Source organism: Emiliania huxleyi (assembly GCF_000372725.1).
Source record: "Emiliania huxleyi CCMP1516 unplaced genomic scaffold EMIHUscaffold_282, whole genome shotgun sequence".
Classification (NCBI taxonomy): Eukaryota; Haptophyta; order Isochrysidales; family Noelaerhabdaceae; genus Emiliania; species Emiliania huxleyi.
This window is the reverse complement of record NW_005199913.1, coordinates 133,843-153,173: the sequence shown is the minus strand read 5'-3', so window position 1 is coordinate 153,173 and position 19,331 is coordinate 133,843. Positions and strand designations below refer to the sequence as shown.

At 64.0% G+C, this 19,331-nt stretch overlaps 3 protein-coding genes across 3 annotated transcripts; all 3 read left to right on the top strand.

Annotated features, from left to right (window-relative positions):
- Nucleotides 1–10,958: 10,958 nt before the first annotated feature.
- Nucleotides 10,959–11,524, top strand: EMIHUDRAFT_239132 (hypothetical protein; the record flags this gene model as incomplete). Its single annotated transcript, XM_005776176.1, has 3 exons — nucleotides 10,959–11,047; nucleotides 11,199–11,247; nucleotides 11,342–11,524. 3 exons carry the CDS (start codon nucleotides 10,959–10,961, stop codon nucleotides 11,522–11,524), a joined length of 321 nt encoding a protein of 106 aa, XP_005776233.1.
- Nucleotides 11,525–12,038: 514 nt separating this feature from the next.
- Nucleotides 12,039–12,338, top strand: EMIHUDRAFT_59118 (putative glutaredoxin; the record flags this gene model as incomplete). The annotated part of the gene is made up of 1 exon (XM_005776175.1): nucleotides 12,039–12,338. A coding segment is annotated over one exon (300 nt), but the record flags the coding sequence as incomplete, so codon positions are not given.
- Nucleotides 12,339–13,777: 1,439 nt separating this feature from the next.
- EMIHUDRAFT_443978 (hypothetical protein) lies at nucleotides 13,778–17,991 on the top strand. The gene is made up of 13 exons (XM_005776174.1): nucleotides 13,778–14,430; nucleotides 14,636–14,660; nucleotides 14,730–14,796; nucleotides 15,052–15,098; nucleotides 15,174–15,200; nucleotides 15,558–15,603; nucleotides 15,684–15,746; nucleotides 15,945–16,054; nucleotides 16,129–16,198; nucleotides 16,272–16,400; nucleotides 17,018–17,292; nucleotides 17,365–17,451; nucleotides 17,640–17,991. Exons 1-13 carry the CDS (start codon nucleotides 13,847–13,849, stop codon nucleotides 17,925–17,927), a joined length of 1,818 nt encoding a protein of 605 aa, XP_005776231.1. The 5' UTR covers nucleotides 13,778–13,846; the 3' UTR covers nucleotides 17,928–17,991.
- The last annotated feature ends 1,340 nt before the right edge of the window (nucleotides 17,992–19,331 follow it).

Genomic DNA, 19,331 nt, shown 5'->3' with positions numbered 1-19,331 from the left:
CGTGTGACGCTGGCGGCCGAGGGCGCGAGAGCTGGGGGGTGGGGTGGGCGGGGGGTAGGCTCTGCTGGCGGCCGGGGAGCCGCCAGGCGCCGGCGGCACGACACGAGCCGCTCTGTTCATGGTGGAGGCTGAGGGGGGAGAGGTCCACGTTGTTTGAGTACTCTCACGGACGCGCTCACGGACGTACGTAGCCTGCAAGGCGGTATCGCGGTATGCGGGTTGGCATGTGTGACATGATGAGTTTATTATTTTTGCTCCGAGAAGAGAGCGCCAGAGGCGGTGGAGACACTGTTCACTGTCTGACCGTGTGACCGAGCGATCACACGAAAACGGGACGGCGCCCGACGTCTCCAACCAACGCGAGTCAGACCTCGTCCTTGCCGCCCCCTCGCCTCCGAGGAGGTAGGGCGGCTCCAGCTCAGCAACTCTGGAAGCCGCTGGAAGGAGGCTGCCGCCGAGTGTGGGGGGGGGGGGGGGGGCCTCCAAACCTTCCCCCCCCGGATCCTATGGGGTTGGGGGGGTCCCTCGGGGACCTCTCGGAACGATCTTGGGATGGCCATCCCAAGATCGGAGGCGTCTGCCCAGGCTTGATTGATGGAGCCACGTACGTCGGTCGGTGGGACCACGTGCACGTCGGAGAGAGAGAGAGAGAGAGAGAGAGAGAGAGAGAGAGAGAGAGAGAGAGGAGCGAGATTGTTGCCACGTCGGTCGCGCGATCAAAACAAACTCCCATAAAAACGAAAAATATTGCCGCGAGACCTCGATAGAGTGGTGCCGAACAAACCTAAAGCCGAAGGAGTGCTCAAGGCGCTCCATTTGATTGAAAATAGTTCCCCCGACCGCCTTTGCCTGACATCCACACGAGGCATACCATGCACTTTCCTCGTCCGCTCGCGCTTGCCGCGCCGCATTGCGCCCGACTATGCCGCCGCGAGCTGCACACCTAGACCCTCGCGACGCCTATTGCTCACGGAACCCGCCGCCCCCTCACCACCCCTACCATGCGATGCGCCCTCGCTCGCGGCGCGAGCGGCTGCACCCCCCTTGGCCTCGCACCGCCTGCCTACTCCCGCTTGCAGGTACAACCGCTGCCATGGAGGAGGCCGCGAGACGCGTCCGCTGCTGCCCATTCCACACCCTTGTCCCGCGCGAACCCGTCCGACCGCCCTCCCTCTCTTACGGCACGAGAGCGATTCGCTCTCGCTGCTCGCCAATCGCCGCCCGGCTCCAGTCCGAGCGCCGAGGACGCGAGAGAGCGTGCCGGCGGCCTCGTCTCGACGCTCACGCCGCGACGTGCGGTCCGTAGGCGCGTCAGCGTTCTCCTACTCGACACTCGTCAGTCATCTAGAGCTCGCATCTAGTCCTCCGGCGGAGATGCGAAACCTGATGCGGATTCACGATTTCTTTTCCCTTACCCCCGAGGCTCTAAGGCGAGGCTTGGGTACTGGTGGGGCGGGGGTGGCGGTAGGGGTGGGGGTGGGGGTGGGGGTGGAGGTGGAGGTGGAGGGTGGGGGATTGGAGATGTGTGAGATTTGGAGATTGCCCGAGATTTTCTCATACCCCCATGTTGCATGTACCCCCATGTACCCCCATGTACCCCCATGTACCCCTTAGTCATCTCAATACCAGTTTTTCACCCTCTTTCATATGGTCGTGATCCCGTAGGCGCTTGCCTTTCCTGCTACGAGCCGAGATTGACCTGAGATTGACCCCGCCGAGCAAAGTTCCCGCCTGCTCGCATCTCTGCTGCGTCTAGAGAATGCCACTCTGTGTCCGCAGCCGTGAGGGCCACTCGAGCGCTGGCCTGCACCTCCCATCGGGGACACCACCTTCAACCGCTTCTTGACTCTGCAGGGATTTATTCGATCAACATGCTCAAACTCGAGCTCGTGCCGGCCGCCGGTGACAAGCTCGTGCTCAAGCTCTCTCCTCCGCCGCCGCTTGCTGACGAGCAGGTGTGCGTTAATTTGCAGTGGCTGAGGGAGGGGGTATGCACACGCGCACCGCTGCAACGCACGTAACGCTGCGCCTTCCCTGCAAGACGACCCTCTCGCGTTCTGTGGCTGACAGGCGTCTCTGGCGGACAACACGGCCGTCATCGACTCTGGCGGAGGTAACGCCGTCGGCATCCCCTCCGAGCCCGTCTCGCTCAAGGATGGCATCGACACCGGCACTGGCAACGTCCCGTCTGAGGGCGAGCCCGCCGGCTCGCTCGCCGGCGTCCACTTTGCGGGCGTTTCGACGGGCGTTTCGCTCGACGCCGTGCCCGAGGCGTCCCGCCTTACGTTCACCGTCGACGATCCGGCCGGCGCCAAGGCCGTCGGCAGCCCGCCCGAGAGCGAGCCCGACGGCCGCATTATCATCCCTCTCCCGTCTCTGAAAGCCTGTGCGTACTTTCCCTCGCCCACAGGCGTGCGGCGTCAAGGACGTCAAGGACATCCCCGTGGCAAAGTGTGGCACGGAGGACGTCCTCAAGAAGGACCCGGCCGCGGAAAAGGCGCCTGACGCGGGCCCGGTCGACTCGGACAAGGCCAAGGCCATGTTCGTTTTCTGGTCCAAGCTCGCGCGCCCGACCGACCCACCGACGGTCCCCAACGGCGTCATCAAGAACGACCCGGCGCTCAAGCCGGTCATCAAGATCGACATGGCTCTCAAGCAGGCGGCGGTTTGCGGCGAGACGCTGCCGTCGATCAAGAAGTTTCCGGAGGAGCCCGCCCCAGCGGCGAGCGCCTCCCAGCACCATCCCGTGCACACACTGTGGTCGACCACAGTGTACGTCACGCGCAGGGCATCGACGAGTGGGCTCTCAAGCCGGCGGCGGCCGGCGGCGAGATGCAGCCGTCGATCAAGGAGTTTCCGGAGCCCGCCCCGGCGGCGAGCGCCTTGCTTCTGCGCCGTGCGCCTGCCGACCACTCCTTGACCCCACCCCGCTTTCATTGCGTAGGGCGACGACGGCTGGACCGTCTCGGCCAAGGAGTTTCCAAAGGAGAAGCCCGCCCCGGCGGCAAGCGCCGCATTCTGTGCCGTGCGTCTGCGGACCCCATGCGCGTTCGATGCGTAGGGCGAGCCCGACTGGATCGTCTCGACCTCGCGCAACAAGACAGAGCGCAAGGGCGAGGTCACGTCCACGAAGGTCTCCAACAAGTACGATCTGCTCGACGACGTCGAGACGAAAGTCAAGGCGGAGACCGACGAGGACGAGGACGAGAAACAGACAAAGGAGAAGGGCGCGTCGGGCAAGGAGTCCACGGTGCGCGCCCTCCCACACAGACGACACACACTGCCCCGCGCCTTTGCTTGACAGCGCGTTGCGCGCGCCGCAGTTCGAGTCTGTCTCGCCCGAGTCTGTCGGTGGCATTGGCAAGCCGCCCCGCGGCTCCACGCCGTCGACCACAGACTCGGTGCTCGCCGCCTGCATACGCCGGGTTCCCTTTTGCCCGTAGCTCACAGCCAGTCTGACTCCCACAAACCCTGTTCAGGGCGCGACGATCGATGAGACCGCCACGCCGGAGGGCTCCGTCTCCGCCTCCGGCTGGTCCTCCTGGTCCAAGTTCTGCTGGCGCAACATGCTCTGCACCGTCTTCATCTGCCTCATCGCGAGCGGCGTCTTTGGCCTTGCTCCCTCCTCTGGCGGGGCTGCGCGCATTGCACGCGACTTGTCCATGCTGCCCAATACGATCGCGCTGCCGCTCCCGGCACCGCCCCCCTTTCCCCCTCTCGTCTGTACTACATCTAGCTAAGCCTCTGTAGTCCACAGCCGCTGCTTGTCCGCCATCACAGGACGGCGGCGACGGTACGCTCCCGTCAGAAGTGTCGCGGGCCAGCGCGGGGCGCGACATCCTGTTCGCACCGAAAGGAATGAAGTCTTTTGTGATCGCTTTCAAGTCGGCCGAGTGCGCCGACTTCGCTCGCAATTTGGTGAAGAACAAGCTCCTCCAGGCGAGCCGATCGGGAGGGACTCCCCACAGCCGCGCTCTTGACGGAGAGTGATGCGCCCCCCCCCCGGACGCAGGTGCTCGGCGTGCGACCCAACAGCGTCGAAGTCTCTTGCGGCTCGGGCGCTCGCCGCCTGAGCGAGACATCTGAGTCCGACACGTACGAATACCAAGTCGTCGTCAACGGCAACGAGATGGAGTTGGAGGAGATCAAGGATGCGGCCAAGGTGTACTTCACTCAGAGTTCCAAAGCCGAATTCGACCTCGGGATGGCCCTCACCGCAGTGACAGTCGATGGCGAGTTAGTCAACGTCGATGTGAACGTGTGCAGGGCATGGCAACCCGAGCAGTGTGGGATCAACCCGTCTAACATTCGCGCGTTTTGCGACGCATCTTACAACCCAACAGTCGGAGTTGACTCGGTCTCCGGAGGCGTCAAAGTGACCGCCACCTTCCCCGTCGCGCCCGGCTTAGCCACCAAGAACAGCGCTGTCAACTTCCTGGCTGGGAAGGGATATGACCCGGACAACTTTGGCAAGGCCCCCCTTCCCCTTCTCTTTTCTCCCTCCCTCACTGCCAGAGACTTCGCCTCACGTTGCGTGCACCCGCAGGACATCCTGAAGTACACGTACGACGCCAACAAGCTGTGGAGCGTCGGCACGCGGGACTACGCGCTGCCCGATATTGTGTCGGTGTACCATCCGCTCACAACCTGCTCCCTTGAGGTCGAGAGCTCGACTTCGAGCATTGCGAGCTCGGCCGACAAGGCAGCGAGCGAGAGCCAGTCACGAGGCGGGGGCTACGAGAAGGTAGTAGAGCAGACCACGAAAGCAGAGAAGGGAGGCGTTGGAACGGAACGGAAGCAAACCAAGACGACGCAGATCGGCTTTGGAAGGTCCAAGGAGACGAAGAGCTACGAAAAGGCTGCCAGCCAGGGACTAGACGAGGAGTACACTTTCCGGGCCCGCGCAGTGGCCATGCACGCCACGATCGATACCAGCCATTTGACAAGCTGCGACATGTCCGAGTATTTCGTGACCGCTGTGCTCGACTTGGCAATGAAGATCGCTTCTGACGACCAAATGGACTACACCTCTGATCTCGACGCGTTCCTCTACGACTTCGGGACACACTTGCCAACGAAGTTCGAGCTCGGCTGCGAGGCGACGCGGGCATACCGGTTCAGTTCCTCGATGGACCAGTCCGCAAAGAGTGACAGCTTGAACAAAGCCTCCAACAGTGGGTTTGACGTTATGGGCTTCAACTACAAGCAGGAAAAGAGCAGCTTCACCACCACGAGCAACGAAATGGTCGTGTCGGCCGGGGAAGCGTTCGGGTCCACCCAAATCACGTGCGGGTCGCCCAAGGGAGCGGGTTCAGACACGGCTTCGCTGGACGACTTCTGCGACAGTGTCGCAATGAACAACGCACAGAGCCACATCCCGCACCTGCTGACTGTCGATGAAATGGTGACGGTCTGGTCCATCATGGCAAAAGTCGAGCCATGGATCGGCACTGGGACGCAGGACGCTCCGGAGATCAGCAAGGCGGACATTGAGGAGGCGGCAAGACTGGCCGAAGACCGCTTTACCACGCTTATCACCCCGGTTGGCGATGAGGCGGAGTGTTTCACGGCCGGCCACCTGGATCCTCCGAACGAACCAGGTGCTTCGCTTGCCGTTCCTCCCCTCCGCCCTCCCGCACGCTCTCACCCCGAGTCGGTTCTCCTCAGGCGTCTGCGCCTTCAATGGCACCGGCTGGGATTGCTCCCAGTGCTCGTGCTACAATCTAAATGCCGGTAAGCCGGATGCTGAACCTCGGTCGTCATGCGCTCGCTCGGCTTGTAAGCCAGAGCAGCTCACAACGAAAAGGCCCGGGACGGCTGCTACGGGTGCGGCAGCGGGGCTAGACAGCGGGATCATCGATGACGTGAAGATCTTTGGCGACTCTGGGTGCGCCAGCACTGTTGGGTGGCAGAGCGTAGAGGGCGCAGGCGCGCTGAATGGCGACCTCAATCAGGATGCCAAACATGCCAAGTCGAAGGACAAGATGTACCTCTGCTATCACACGACCAAGAACGTGGAGGACACTGGGGATGCCGACGAAAACGTGGAGGGGATCGTCGACCTCAAAGTGGTCGAAGGCAAAAAGACTTACTGTGACCGCGAAATTTCGGACAAGTACAAAAATGTCATCGGTGGTCGTGCGACCGACAAGGCGACCGATTGGAACGCGGACCTGAACAATGGTGTGGGCGGTGACTACCTCTACCTGTGCCAGGCGAAGTCCACGGAAGGTGCTAAACTCGTTTCTTTGAAGTTCTACGAGTCAAAGAGCTGCCCGAAAGACTACACGATCGTCGAAGGCTGGGGCGGCGCAAATGGCAACTTCAACCAAGGAGCCAAAGGCGGCGGAAAGAGCATCTACTTGTGCGCCAAATACGATACTATTGGGGAAGCGATGGACAACACCGAGACAGGTCCGCTCTTGATCGCCTTCAAGTACCTGACAAAAGCAGAGTGCAACAGCAAATGCCTCCAGTGGCCAGTGGAGACTGGGGACCAGTTACGCGCCCCTGCCCCGTATCCCGGCCACTCCTGCTGGCTCTCTCAGTTAACTAGAAGCCCCCCCTCAACCCCCCTTCAGATGCCACGGGTTCTGGTTCAACGCGTACGACAACAAGACTTTCTCTGGTGGCGAATGCAAGCTCTACTCGACGACGTTTTCCAAGGAGACAATCGACCAACATTTCCAAGACCCCCCCGGATCGGGGGCTTACTTTCAGTACACGCACAACAAAGATGGGTGCCACGCAGACTACCCTGGGTGGTGGAAGTCACCGTCCACCTGCTGTGCTGCTTCCGACTACACCTTCCATTCCATCCCCAAGTGCGACGACGCCATTGCCTGCGGCGCCGAGCTGACCTGTACGTGCTGTGTGCCGAGGGACAGCGGAGCCAACTGCACGGAAATCGACCGCGCGGAAAGCGGCGAGACCCTCCTCGGTGACGACGGAGAGTTCTACCCGATTTGCTCCATTTGTCCAGCCAATGCGGAGGTTGTGAACGCCGTTACGCTCCTCGCCTATCCTGACGTCACGTGCCCGTTTGGATACCGCGATGTTCGTGACGCAAACGAGTGCGAGCGCCTCGCCATTCAGAATGGTGCCTCCCTCGTAACAGTCATTGCCTCGCCGTCCACTGCGTACACGCTGCTTTACCCGCTACCCCCTCGCTCTCGCAGGATACGAATGGGTTGGGCAGCTGTACAACGACGCAAACTGGTGCCTCCCTAGTAACAGTGCCTCGCAGTCCACACTTACACGCTGCTTACCCGCGCCCCCCCGCCCTCGCAGGATAGACGGCTGCTTCGAGTGGTACGATACCACAACTCCGGCGACTCCGGGGACGTGGCAGAGGGTTTACTTCAACAATCGGCCGGGCGCAGCGACGGGTGAATACGGCGGCAACAAGCCTTGTATCTCGGAGTCGATCGGGGCCGTGACCGTTACGACTGCGGCAGGGGCTCCATATGCAATCCTCCTCTCCTACTCTCCTGACGTCACGTGCCCGGCTGAATACCGGGATGTTCAGGACGCACGCGAGTGCAAGCTCCTCGCCGAGCAGAATGGTGCCTTTCGATGCTAGCACAGTATTTTCTTCCCTCGGTGAGTATGCATTGACGCTCACACGCGCCCGCCCACCCTCTTCGCCGCAGGGGGCGTGTGGAAAGGTGAACTGAACGACGACACGAACTGGATCCACGGCTGCTTCAACTGGTACCCCAGCCCGGGAAACCCGAAAGGGTCCAGCCGCAACGTCTACTACAACAACCGTCCAGGCGCAACATCGGGCGTCTATGGCGGCCACAAGCCGTGCGCCGACAACCCCGTGACCCGCACTTCCGAGACACCCCCTGACGCCGGGCGGTTGTCGTAGGTGCATCTCGCAAGCCTGGTCGGGGACGGAACTTCTCCTCCTCCTTATCCTCGAGACCTATTCTCCTGGCGTCACGTGCCCGGTTAATTACCGCGACATTCTGGACGCTAACGAGTGCGAGCGCCTTGCCATTCAGAATGGTGTCTTCCTAGGCTTAGCCACCTGAGCACGTCACTGCGTTGTCCATTGGCAGCTCACCACCCGCCCGCAAATCCGCCGCAGGGCACACATTTGTTGGGGTACTGAGCGACGACGCCAACTGGATTCACGGTTGCGCCCTTCACCCCTCACACTCGCGCGCTCTGTGCCCATGCAAATGACGCTCATCCACCGCGAATGTAGGCTGCTTCGAATGGTATGACACCAAATACGCGGATGGGGGCAAACCCAAGGGATCATTCAAGAAGGTCTACTGGAACGAACGCCCGGGCGCAACCTCGGGTGTCTATGGCGGCCACAAGCCGTGCGTCTACAACCCCGTGACCTGCAACTGCGACACCCCCAACACCGGGACCATTGGCAAAAACGGCTACACTTGCACCGACGGGTCTTTTGCCTACTGCGAAGAGACCCAAATGTGCACCGCCGTCGAATCGTTCGAGAAGTACAAATGGGGCGGATGCACCGAAGCGACGCCGTGCGAATGCTTCCCGTGCGGCTCTGAGGCTGTCGGGACCGGGCTCGTCCGCTGCGGGACCGCCACTCCCAACTGCAACAATCAAACTGTGGGCTCCGGGTGCTACTCCACGTCGTGTGTGGAGTCGTTCGCATGCGACTGCGACTCGCAAGTGTGCGTGATTTGATGGATGGCGGCAACAAGCCGTGCGTCTACAACCGCCTTCTCCGCGTTCGAGGAGACAGTGTAACCTTGCCGAGGCCTTCTCCGCCTTCGAGGAGACAGTGTAACCTTGCCGAGGCCTTCTCCGCCTTCGAGGAGACAGTGTAACCTTGCCGAGGCCTTCTCCGCCTTCGAGGAGACAGTGTAACATTGCCGAGGCCTTCTCCGCCTTCGAGGAGACATGACGCAACGCGAAGGACGCGGAACGGTTGCGCTTCACACTGGTTGGACTTTTCAGTTCACCGACGCCTCGTCGCGATCCTCCAGCACAAACTCTAGGAGGGAGCTTTCGCGCTTCACACTCGTAATGGCGCTGTGTTCTCTTAGCTGAGGGGTGAACGTGTGTGCGCGCCTCTCTCGCTCATCAGACTTTGCTGATGGCACCGACGGCGCGCTTCCCCTGTCGCGCCGAGACGGACTACGCGTTCCCATTTGGAGCGGTCGCGCTCACGACCCCGTCTAGAGGTAACCGACGCCCCCCTGAGTGTTTTGATACCACGGCTTTTAGGGAAAATAGAGAGGTCAGATGGAGCTCCCGCACGCTCGGGCGCGCCCCCACGAGCCGCGGGCGCCCCTGGGCGCTACTGGGGAGGTATGGTAGAGCTACTAGGCTCTGGCATGTTGTGCGAGTATATGGGACAAAAGCGTCGAAAATGTCCCAAAAAGCGTACTCGAGTTTGTTGCAGCTCCGCAGCCAGCGCGGGCTGCCAGGACGCACCGCTCGCGCGTTCGGCACACTCGGTGGACCCCACCGAGTGTGCCGAACCAACTGGAGTGAGTAGGCTCGACGCCGTGCTCGCTGTGGGGCTGCAACAAACTCGCCGCTGAGCGTGCCACCGACGGCGTCCCGTCGGAGGTGATGGAGTGTGAGACCTGAGGCTGCGGAGGTGACGCCTGAGGTACCGGTCCGTGCACAGCGACCCAGCCGGCGACCGCCACGGGCTCAGGCGAGACTTGTCGACGCGTTCCGGCTCAGCTTCACCGTGGTCATTGGGCGTCTGTCGACGTCAGGACCACCCATACAGCTCGCGGGTTTGAGGTCGCAAGAGCCAAGATGGTGGCGTTTGGACATCCCAACCATCACACAAGACAGCCTGTAGGTGGTGGCGGGACGGCGCAGTGTTTGTGGCACTCGGCAGTAGGCACCCGCGGCACGGCCCCGCTGTCGGCTCTCGCGGGCTGCGGAACCGGCCCCAGAAGGGGACGGTCCGGGCGAGTGTGGCAGCTCCTGCGCTAGCATGGGCACCCTGTATCATAGCACTACTGATCCTGGTCATAAGAGCTGCCAGGAATAGCGTCAGGAGCCGGTAGGAGTCAAAACCCCTCATATTTGAGACATCGTGTCCCATACGTACTCGCACAACGAGCCCTCTTGCGGGCTGTGCGAGCGCATGATATCTCCCAATATCTCCCCATATCTCCCCATATCTCCCCATATCTCCCCATATCTCAGGCTCTAGGTAGCTACTAGGCTCTTGCGGGCTGTGCGAGCGCATGATAATCTCCCCATATCTCCCCAAATCTCCCCATATCTCCCCATATCTCCCCATATCTCAGGCTCTTGCAGTCACGGGTACTAGACGTCGTCCGCCGCCCCGCCGCCTCCACCACTCCGTCGCGCGTCTCCGCCCCGCCCGGCAGTATATGCAGAGCCACCCAGATCAAGAGCATCTCAAGGAAGTGAGCGTCGTACGTTTTGCTGCCGAGCATCTCAAGGAAGTGAGCGTCGTGCCGCGTGCGTTTTTGTCGCCTCGCCGGCTGGCTCCGGGTTCGAGTCGCCCTTCGCGCTAGCCTTCGCGCAGCGAACGCGCCCGCGACAAAGACGAGACGTGGACGTGGACGTGACGTGGATGTGGATGTGGATGCTGATGCTGCCGCGGCCGCGCCGCGACGCACGCATTTGTTTTGGCGACGACGCTGCGCCGCGTCCCGCCGCGTGGCGCCGCCGCGGGGTTAGTGCCGCGATCAACGCGCCGCGGCGCTCTAATTTTTTTGAGCTACCTAGCCTTCGTTGTTAATATGAATGAAACAAGAAGGGACACACACTCATGCTGAGAGGGAGGGTGTAGAGGATGTAGAGTGTGTAGAGCGCTCTACATTCTAGGGTACCATACTTGACCCCCCCCCCCCCCCTTGGCGCCTCGTCTTTTCCTACCAAACAGCGCGATCTGGGGCGGGGCGTCAAGCGTATGTGGGGTGGGGCTACATACGCTCGCGGGGCTCCCCGACGGGGCTGGCCTCGTGCCGATGGACCCAGCCGAGGTGCCGAACCAGTTGGAGCCGCGCCGACGCGCCGCGCGCGACCACCAGCCAGCTTTTCGAGGGGCCCGAGGACGGTGCGTCGAGAGAGCTGACACTCAAAAGTAGCTGTCGAGTTTTTTGCCTCTTTTTGAGCGATGCTGCTGCACACCCAGCCCACCAGTGATACTAGACGCACCAGATTCACCCCGTCGCGAGCTTGACCGCCACCCCGGTGACCGCCCACAGGTGGCTGTTCGCAGGCGCGGCGGGCGTGCCGCTCGATCTACGGCCCCAAGTCAGACGAGGCCACGGGCGGCGGGCGCGCGGCGCTCTGCGCCTTCAACGTCGACGGGCTGCACCCCACCGACCTCGCGACCTTCCTCGACCAGGAGGGCATCGCCATCCGATCGGGCCACCACTGCACGCAGCCGCTGCACGCCGAGCTCGTGCGGAGGGGCCGCAGCGCCTACGACGGCTCGGCGCGCGCCTCCCTCTACATTTACAACACGCACGCGCGAGGAGGTGGACCGGAGCTCGAGTCGACGATCGAGCTCTTCCGGAGCATGGAGTAGGCTGAGTGTCGTAGGTCGCGTGACAATTCCGTCCGAAATAACGAGTCGAGGCCAACCGGATGGCGAGAATCCAAAACGCGCCCAGCACAGCGCGCCACGTAAGAAAGAAAGAAAGAAAACAGACAACCCAAGGGAGGGATGGGAGGACGGCACGCCGCCACCACACAGGGATTTTAAGGAGAGGTGTGTGGTGCGCTAGCCGTCGCCCACCCTAGGGAGTCCGCCTCTTCCTATCTCTCTTCGCAGTCTCTCTCCGATTCTCGCTGCAACCTTCATGCCACCTCGCGGTCTTCCCACTCTCGTCGTTCTCTCCCTTGTCATTTCCACGTGTCAGGAGAATTTTCCAAAGACGATTTTCCGCGAAGACGCAGAGCTCGGCTGGACTCGTCTGGCAGAGGCGTGCACCATGCGCGCGCTGCTGCTGGCCGTCCTCGCGGCCGGTAGCCACGCGCTCCGTGTGGCAATGCACGCTCGGCCTGTGCTGCCGCGGTGCGGCACACCGGTGTGCAGCGTCGCATCACCTCTCTCGGAGAGCATCCAGCAGACCACTCAGGCGGAGGATGTGGTCATCTACAGCAAATCATGGTGCCCGTACTGCGCCAAGACGAAGGCGCTGTTCGACGACATGGCGCAGCCGTACACGGCCATCGAGCTGGATCAGCGTGCCGATGGCGACGAGCTCCAGGCGGCGCTGCTCGATCTGACGCAGCAGCGGACGGTGCCCAACGTCTTCGTCAAAGGGCAGCACATTGGCGGCAACGACGACTCGCAGCAGGCTGCTCGCAGTGGCAAGCTAAAGGCGCTGCTGGAGGCGGACACGCTGACTGGCGTCGTCGTGCCGACGGCTGGCGCCGGCTCGAGTGTGACCGCAGCGCAGCTGCAGGCGAAGGAGTCAGGCAAAATGATCACCGAGACTGAGGCGACCGTGCGCAAGGTGGCTGGCGTGGGCATTGGGCTCGCGACTGCCTTCTCGTACGCGACGACCGGCCTTGCTTACACGGCGCTGGCTTCGGGCATCTTCGGCGCTGTCTGCGTCTATCGCACGGGCGCCGAGTATCAATGAGGGTGTATCGCGGGCTCGCGCTGGAATGTCGATGGAGTGCTCTCCATGTCTGAGATTCCGGCTGAGTTCGCGGACTTCGTGCAAGCCAAGCAGCGCCAGCTCGCTCTCAACGTCCTCACCTCCTCCGCGGCCGGCGTCGTCCTCGCCAACCTCGCCGCGCTCGTCGCCGGCGACGCCTCCCTCGATCTCTTCGCGGAGATCGTCCAGACGCAGCTGCCGCTGATCGCCCTGACGGGTGCCGCCGCGGTCCTCTCGGGCACCGAGATGGCGCGCCCGCCCTGGGCCAAGTAGGCTCTCTGTGTCTCTCGTCTCTGCTGCTGCAGCTCGTGGCCGCGACTCATGACGGCGGAGCCTCAAACATGGGCTCCGTGTGAGGTTGTCGTGGCTGCGTGTTGTTTGCGCGGGACCACAAAAATCTTACTACTGATGGGGAGGAGCGGGGGGGCGGACTACATCGGCCGCATACACCGCCCTCTGCGTGGATCGCGTCCACCAATCCTCGCGGCCAAAGGAGAAAAAGAAAGAAAGAACCAAAACAGACAACCCAAGGGAGGGATGGGATAAATAAATAAATAGAGCAGTCATCTCCAGGGAGAGATGGGCGACGCACACGAACACAGAGGGTCAGTGCGCACCCCGCCCCGCTCGCAGGGCGTGCAGCACACAGCAACACAAGACATATCTAGGCGCTGTGCGCCTCCTCGGGATTTCTGGGGAGGTAGGAGTGTGTGTGTGTGTGTGTGTGTGTGTGTGTGTGTGTGTGTGTGTGTGTGTGTGTGTGTGTGTGTGTGTGTGTGTGTGTGTGTGTGTGTGTGTGCTCGCTCGCTCGCTCGCGCGCGCTGCTTGCGCGATCGCGCGCGCTGCGCGAGCCGCGCTGCCCGCTGCGCTGCTAGGGATGCGCTGCGGGAAGGGCTCGGCGGCCGTTCCTAGAGCTCCTCGTCGCTCCCCTCGTATAGCGAGGGCTCGTTGGACTCGAGGCGTGGACCGCCGTCGTAGGGGGAGCGTGCGGCTCCGCGGGCGACGCTCGCCCAGTCCTTCTTGTTGCTCTTGACCTCGCCGCCGCCGCCGCCGCGGCCGCGGCCGCCGCGCCCGCGCCGCCCGCGGCTTGTGCCCAGCCTGACCGCGCTCGCGAGGGATGGGAGGACAAAGGTATCCAGAAAAATACTTTTTCTACGCTTTTAGATGGCCGCCCAGGTGCTGCCGCGGGACCTGCCGGCGAGCCGTTTCGTCTAGCGTTCCAGCCCGGACGCACACGCGCGATGCCAAAGAAGAAGAACCGAAAGGACGACGACTGGGAGGCGGAGGCGGAGGCGCTGGCGCTCGAGGCGGCAGCCGAGTACGAGAAAGCCGCCCGGGAGGAAGGCCGAGCCAGGAAAGAGTCGCGGGTCGACGCGCTGTTTGCAGACGCGATCGCGCGAGGCAAGGCCACCGAGGCCGATCTCGACCGGGCCACCGACGAGCTCGCGAGCGGCGCAAAGACCGAGGACGAGATCGTCGCCTTCTTCTTCCCCAACGCGGCGCTCGGCGCTGCTGCCGGCGCCACCGGCTCCGACGACGCTGCCGCAGCCGGCGCGGCGAAAAAGGGCCGCGCCTGGCGGGAAGGACGCGACGGCCGCGCGGCGCGGCTCGTCGGTGCGCCCGAGGAGGAGGGCGAGGAGGAGAGCGAGGAGGCTGCGGCGGCCGCCGCAGCGGCAGTCCACGCGCTGCACGCCGAGATCTTTGGCGAGGGCGGCGAGGGCGGCGAGGGCGGCGAGGGCGGCGAGGGCGGCGAGGTGTTTGCGGCGGACGGGCTGAGCGAGCGCGAGCGCGTCTACCTGAGCGAGCTCTCGCTTGATGAGTGGCGGCGAGATGTAGGCCGAGATCTGAGCCGATGAGAGATGAGATGTGAGCCAAGGACAGGAGAGCCGGCCGGTGAAGCAGGAAGGGAAGACGAGCCTGTACCGCCCTGGAGAAAGGAGTAGTGAACGATGAACAATGAAGAGCCGAGATGCAGCCGAGATGCGATGGCACTCCTCCCGTGTGGAACGCCCCTCGTCTCCACGCCGCAGGCACGCCGCCGCAGGCCGGCCAAAGGAGCCTTGCCGCTGCCGGGCACGACGGCTAATCGATCGCAACTTACCACGATGAATCAATCGCAAGTAGGAGCTGCCCCTGCCGAGCATGACGGCCGTCTGTCTGTCTGGCGAGTGTGGCGTGAGCACGCACGCAGGAGCTCTCCGCCCATCTCCGCCCATCTCGGCGCATCTCGGCCCATCTCGGCACATCTCGGCACATCTCGGCACATCTCGGCGCATCTCGGCGCATCTCGGCGCATCTCGTCGACGGTACCTCCATCTGGGCGCATCTCGGCGCATCTCGGCACATCTGGGCGCATCTCGGCGCATCTCGGCGCATCTGGGCGCATCTCGGCGCATCTCGGCGTACCTCAGCACATCTCGGCGACATCTCGGCACAGCCCTCTCAGGCGGGCTCGTTCGCCTCTGGGGCGCTACCACCGGCCGGCGCCTCGCGGCGCACAAGCAGCGAGTTCGAGCTGACGGGATGGAAGGGCCTCCCGCCTTCACCGCCTGCAGCTGCGGTCGTCAGGCGCACCAGCAGCGGATCGAGCTGACGGTGCCTGCTACGCCTGCCGCCCGCTGTGTGAGGTGCATGGCCGCCGAGTCAGAGTCCCGACTGTGCGTGCGCGTGCTCTTCAGGCGTGCCTTCTCCTCTCTTCTCCTCTGCAGTAGTCTGCCAAAGGACCCTGGACGCCTCTGTATTACTCATGGCTCGTAGCGCACCTGCATTCAAGCCCTGAGGGGGACGTTGTTCGCCCGAACACCACCACGGCACCGCATGCACCAGCAACCAGATCAGACTGACATGTTCACATGCTCACATGCACACACCCTGGCACGAGGGACCGCGGCCAGGCGTCGCGGCGGCGCGGGCCCTCGACTTGAAGCATGAAGAGCCCTGCTCCCATCCTAGGCGTGCGCCGCTTGCGGCCCGATCTTTGTGGCGGGCGATGCCGCCGGCGCGCTGCAGTCCCTTCCGCTGGCTCCTGGACGGCCTCGCGTGACACATCCCTCCCAGCTGGCAGTCTGCTTCTCTCAGGCGCGCTGCACGCGTACAACACCGACGCCGAGTTTGGCGCCCCCCGCGTCTCTCGCTCGCCTGGCGGGGGAGCGGGCGTGCGCAGCGTCGCCGTGGGAAGCCCCTCCTCACGGCCGGCAGTGTGAGCAGGCGGGGGAGCGGGCGTGCGCAGCGTCGCCGTGGGAAGCCCCTCGTCACGGGCGGCGGTGTGAGCAGGCGGGGAAGCGGGCGTGCGCAGCGTCGCCGTGGGAAGCCCCTCGTCACGGCCGGCGGTGTGAGCAGGCGGGGAAGCGGGGGTGCGCAGCGTCGCTCTGCTGCCGGGCGCGAACGGCGGTTCTGTCCTCGCTCTCTGCGCGTCGCTCGACGGCCTCCTCTCCGCATCGCTAGTCCAGGTGGCGGCCGACGGCAGGACACGTCCATCACACCGTCCCACGACACGTCCATGACACGTCCATGGCATGTCCAGGTGGAGCCGTGGCCGACCGCGCCGCTGCCGCGCGCGCGTCTCCCCGCCCCGCCGGTCGGTGGAGACACTGGCGGCTCCGCCTTCTCGTCGCTGCTGCGGTGGCTGGGTGAGCGGCGCCTCTTCACGGCTCCAGCTGTGAACAGGCTGCCCGCTCCACCTCGCCGCCGGCCCTCCGGGCGGCGTGTTTTGCGCGGCGGGCGGGGCGGCGGCGCTGCTCGACGTCGAGGTGGCGGCCACGGCGTGGAGCGGGCAGGCCTCCTGGCCGGATGCGGGTGCAGTGCTCTAGATGCGGAGCAGCCCTCGCCCATACCCCCCGCATCTCGAGGCCTAGATGCGGAAGCCGGGTTCCACATCTCCCCCCTATCTCCCCGTATCTCGAGGCCTGTGTGTCGCTGTGTGTCGCTGTGTGCTGCTGTGTGTCGCTGTGTGTCGCTGTGTGCTGCTGTGTGTCGCTGTGTGTCGCTGTGTGCTGCTGTGTGCGGCCGCCCTCTTTACCGCCCATCGCCCTCGTCCTCACACGCGGTGCTCGGGGTGCCCTGCACCGTCCTCCCGCCCCAAGCTGCTCGCCCTCCCCTACCCCGCGGTACCCGAACCCACCCTCCCCTACCCCACGGTACCCGAACCCACCCTCCCCTACCCCACGGTACCCGAACCCCTCCCTCCCCTACCCCACGGTACCCGAACCCACCCTCCCCTACCCCACGGTACCCGAACCCCTCCCTCCCCTACCCCACGGTACCCGAACCCCACCCTCCCCTACCCCACGGTACCCGAACCCCTCCCTCCCCTACCCCACGGTACCCGAACCCCACCCTCCCCTACCCCACGGTACCCGAACCCCTCCCTCCCCTACCCCACGGTACCCGAACCCTGTGGTGCGCATGCTTAGGTGCGGTGCCTTGCAGCTGGCGAGGCGCGGCGTCGCGTGGGGCTGGCTTGGCCGCGAGCATGGGAGCGATGCGGCTCGCGGGCTCTGCAGCGGGTGAGGGTGCAGGGGCGCCGGCAGCGGCGGAGGCAATCGCGCCCTCGAGGCCAGTCAGCTACAGCCCGTTCTGGCGCCTGGCCGCCGCCGGCTCCGACGGCGCCGTCTCGCTCTGGGACGTGCGGTGCAACGGCGAGCGGGGGCCTGCGGCGTCGGTGAGCTGCGAGGGCAGCGCCGCGTGGGTAATGCCTCGGGACGGGGGGCGGGCGGGGCGGGGTGAACGGCGGCTCTTCACGGCGTCGAGCTGTGAATAGGTGCATCTCGACGAGGGGGGCGGCATGGCGGGACACCTCGCAGTCGCGGCCTCCGGAGAGTCGCCCCGTGGCGTCGAGGTCTACGATGTGCGCTCTCCCCGCCGCCACCGCTTGCCTCCGCCGCGTGCATCGCCATCGCCTGCCCACCGCCATCGCTCGCCTCGCCGCCGCCCTCCCCTCCATCGCCCTCCCCTCTCCGCCCTCAGCCTCCTCCCGCACAGCGGTGGGTCGCGTGTTGCGAACGGCGTCTCTTCACAGCCGCAAGCCGTGAACAGGTGCGGCGTCTGCCGCGCGCGAGGGACGCGGCCGCCGTGCGAAGCGTCGCCAGGCTGGCTGCGCCGCCCGCCGCCGTGGAGGTTTGCTTTGCGGCCCTCGGCAGCACGCTGGTGGTTGGCGGGGGGGCGACGTGCGCTGCCTCGTGGCGCTACTGCGGCGCGGTGGCTGCTGCGGACGCGGGCGAGGAGGAGGAGGAGGAGGAGGAGCGGCGGCCGAAGAAGGAGAAGAAGAAGAAGCGGCAGGCGACCAAGGAGTTCAAGGGCTCGCGGCAGGCCCGGATGGCGTGATCGTGAGTCTGAGTGCCGGAGGCCGCAGGGGCGCAGGGGCGAGGGGGACCACAGCGACGAGCTATTGCAATAAGATATAAGGTCTAGGTAAGGTAATTTTCTCAGCGACGAGCTTGGGCACTGGGCTCGGTGGGGCATCCCCCAAATCCCACCTAGACCTACCCCCCACACCTCGTTCGTCGCGTTGGGGCCGTTTCTTTTTTTTTTGATCTGAAAAACCACTCTACGTATCGGGGACGGGGTGAGTGGGAACCCGCCCGCCTCACACGCTTCTCGAGCCGCCCGGTGTCGGGCGCCCCCTGCTGTACGCAGTCGTGACACGCCGTAGATAGTCCCAAAACAAAAACAAAGCTCGAAAACACCAAAAGCAGCCTGCGAGAGAGCGCCGCGACGCGCCGCTGACCTCTCGTGTGGATGTGTGCCATGTCAATACTGATCTGAAACCTGAAAACCTTGTCAAAGCTGACCCGAACGCCGAAGCGCTTGCTCCTTGGCCCGCCTCCGTTGGCCCCCCAGGGCAAAATCGAAAGAATGGCCTTGAATATGTCGCCAACCTTGGAGCACTTGGAGTGCGGTTAGTAGCCTCACATCCAGGACCGGGGAGCTCAGAAGCCAACCATATTGAGATTGCGACACGGAACAAAATAATGGCGCTCGCGGTGTTGGCGCTAACTGAGGAGCCGGCCACCCCGCCCTTCGCGAGCGACGTCACGACCGACGCACCGGGCGCGCTCGCTCCTCTCGCGCGTGCCCGCGCCCCCAGCCGCTTGGCCCTCGCTTGCCGCCGTGCCACCCGTAGGCCGCGTAGCCGTACACGCCGCACCTGCGGCCTTCCAGATAGTCGGTCGAGGATTGCTATCCACAGGCTGGGCGAAAGGATCTGTCAAAGCTTTGACCACCCTCACCGCCTTGGTCACCTTGGAGGTGGCTGCCACACACCCTGACAAACAAAAAATCTCTCTCTCACACCCTGAGTAGGCGTACACATAACTCAGGGCCACATCCTCCCTGTCGCCCCCCCCCAGCACTCCAAGGCACCAGAAGAACAAACAAGGGCACAACAAACAACAGACAACAGGAAGTGACATGCGAGGCTAGAGCAGTCTTGCTCTACCTCCAGCAATCTCGCCGGCCGGCGAGGCACGGACGAGACCGTGTGTGGGATCATGTGAGGTGTCTATGGACGCTCTCCTCAGAGGCTAGCTGCCTGCGGCTAGCCCTATCTCGCACTCACGGGCAGTGACAATTCAATGGGTGAGTGTTTGCGAGCAGAGGCGCGTGGGCTAAATCTAGGCCGCACGTCGTGGCACTATGACGAAGGTAGACGTGCGGCCGCAGCGCGCCCGGGTGGAGCCATTCCTTTGCGAGTTTGAGCCCGGCAAATTTTTTTCTTCTTTTAGGACG

Excerpts from the sequence above, each read along its gene's own strand:
- EMIHUDRAFT_443978 (XM_005776174.1), top strand. The coding sequence starts at position 13,847 with ATGCCAAAGAAGAAGAACCGAAAGGACGACGACTGGGAGGCGGAGGCG. Across the intron at positions 16,055-16,128 it reads TCTCCGCATCGCTAGTCCAG|GTGGAGCCGTGGCCGACCGC; the intron begins GTGGCGGCCGAC and ends TGGCATGTCCAG. Across the intron at positions 17,452-17,639 it reads GTGGCGTCGAGGTCTACGAT|GTGCGGCGTCTGCCGCGCGC; the intron begins GTGCGCTCTCCC and ends AGCCGTGAACAG.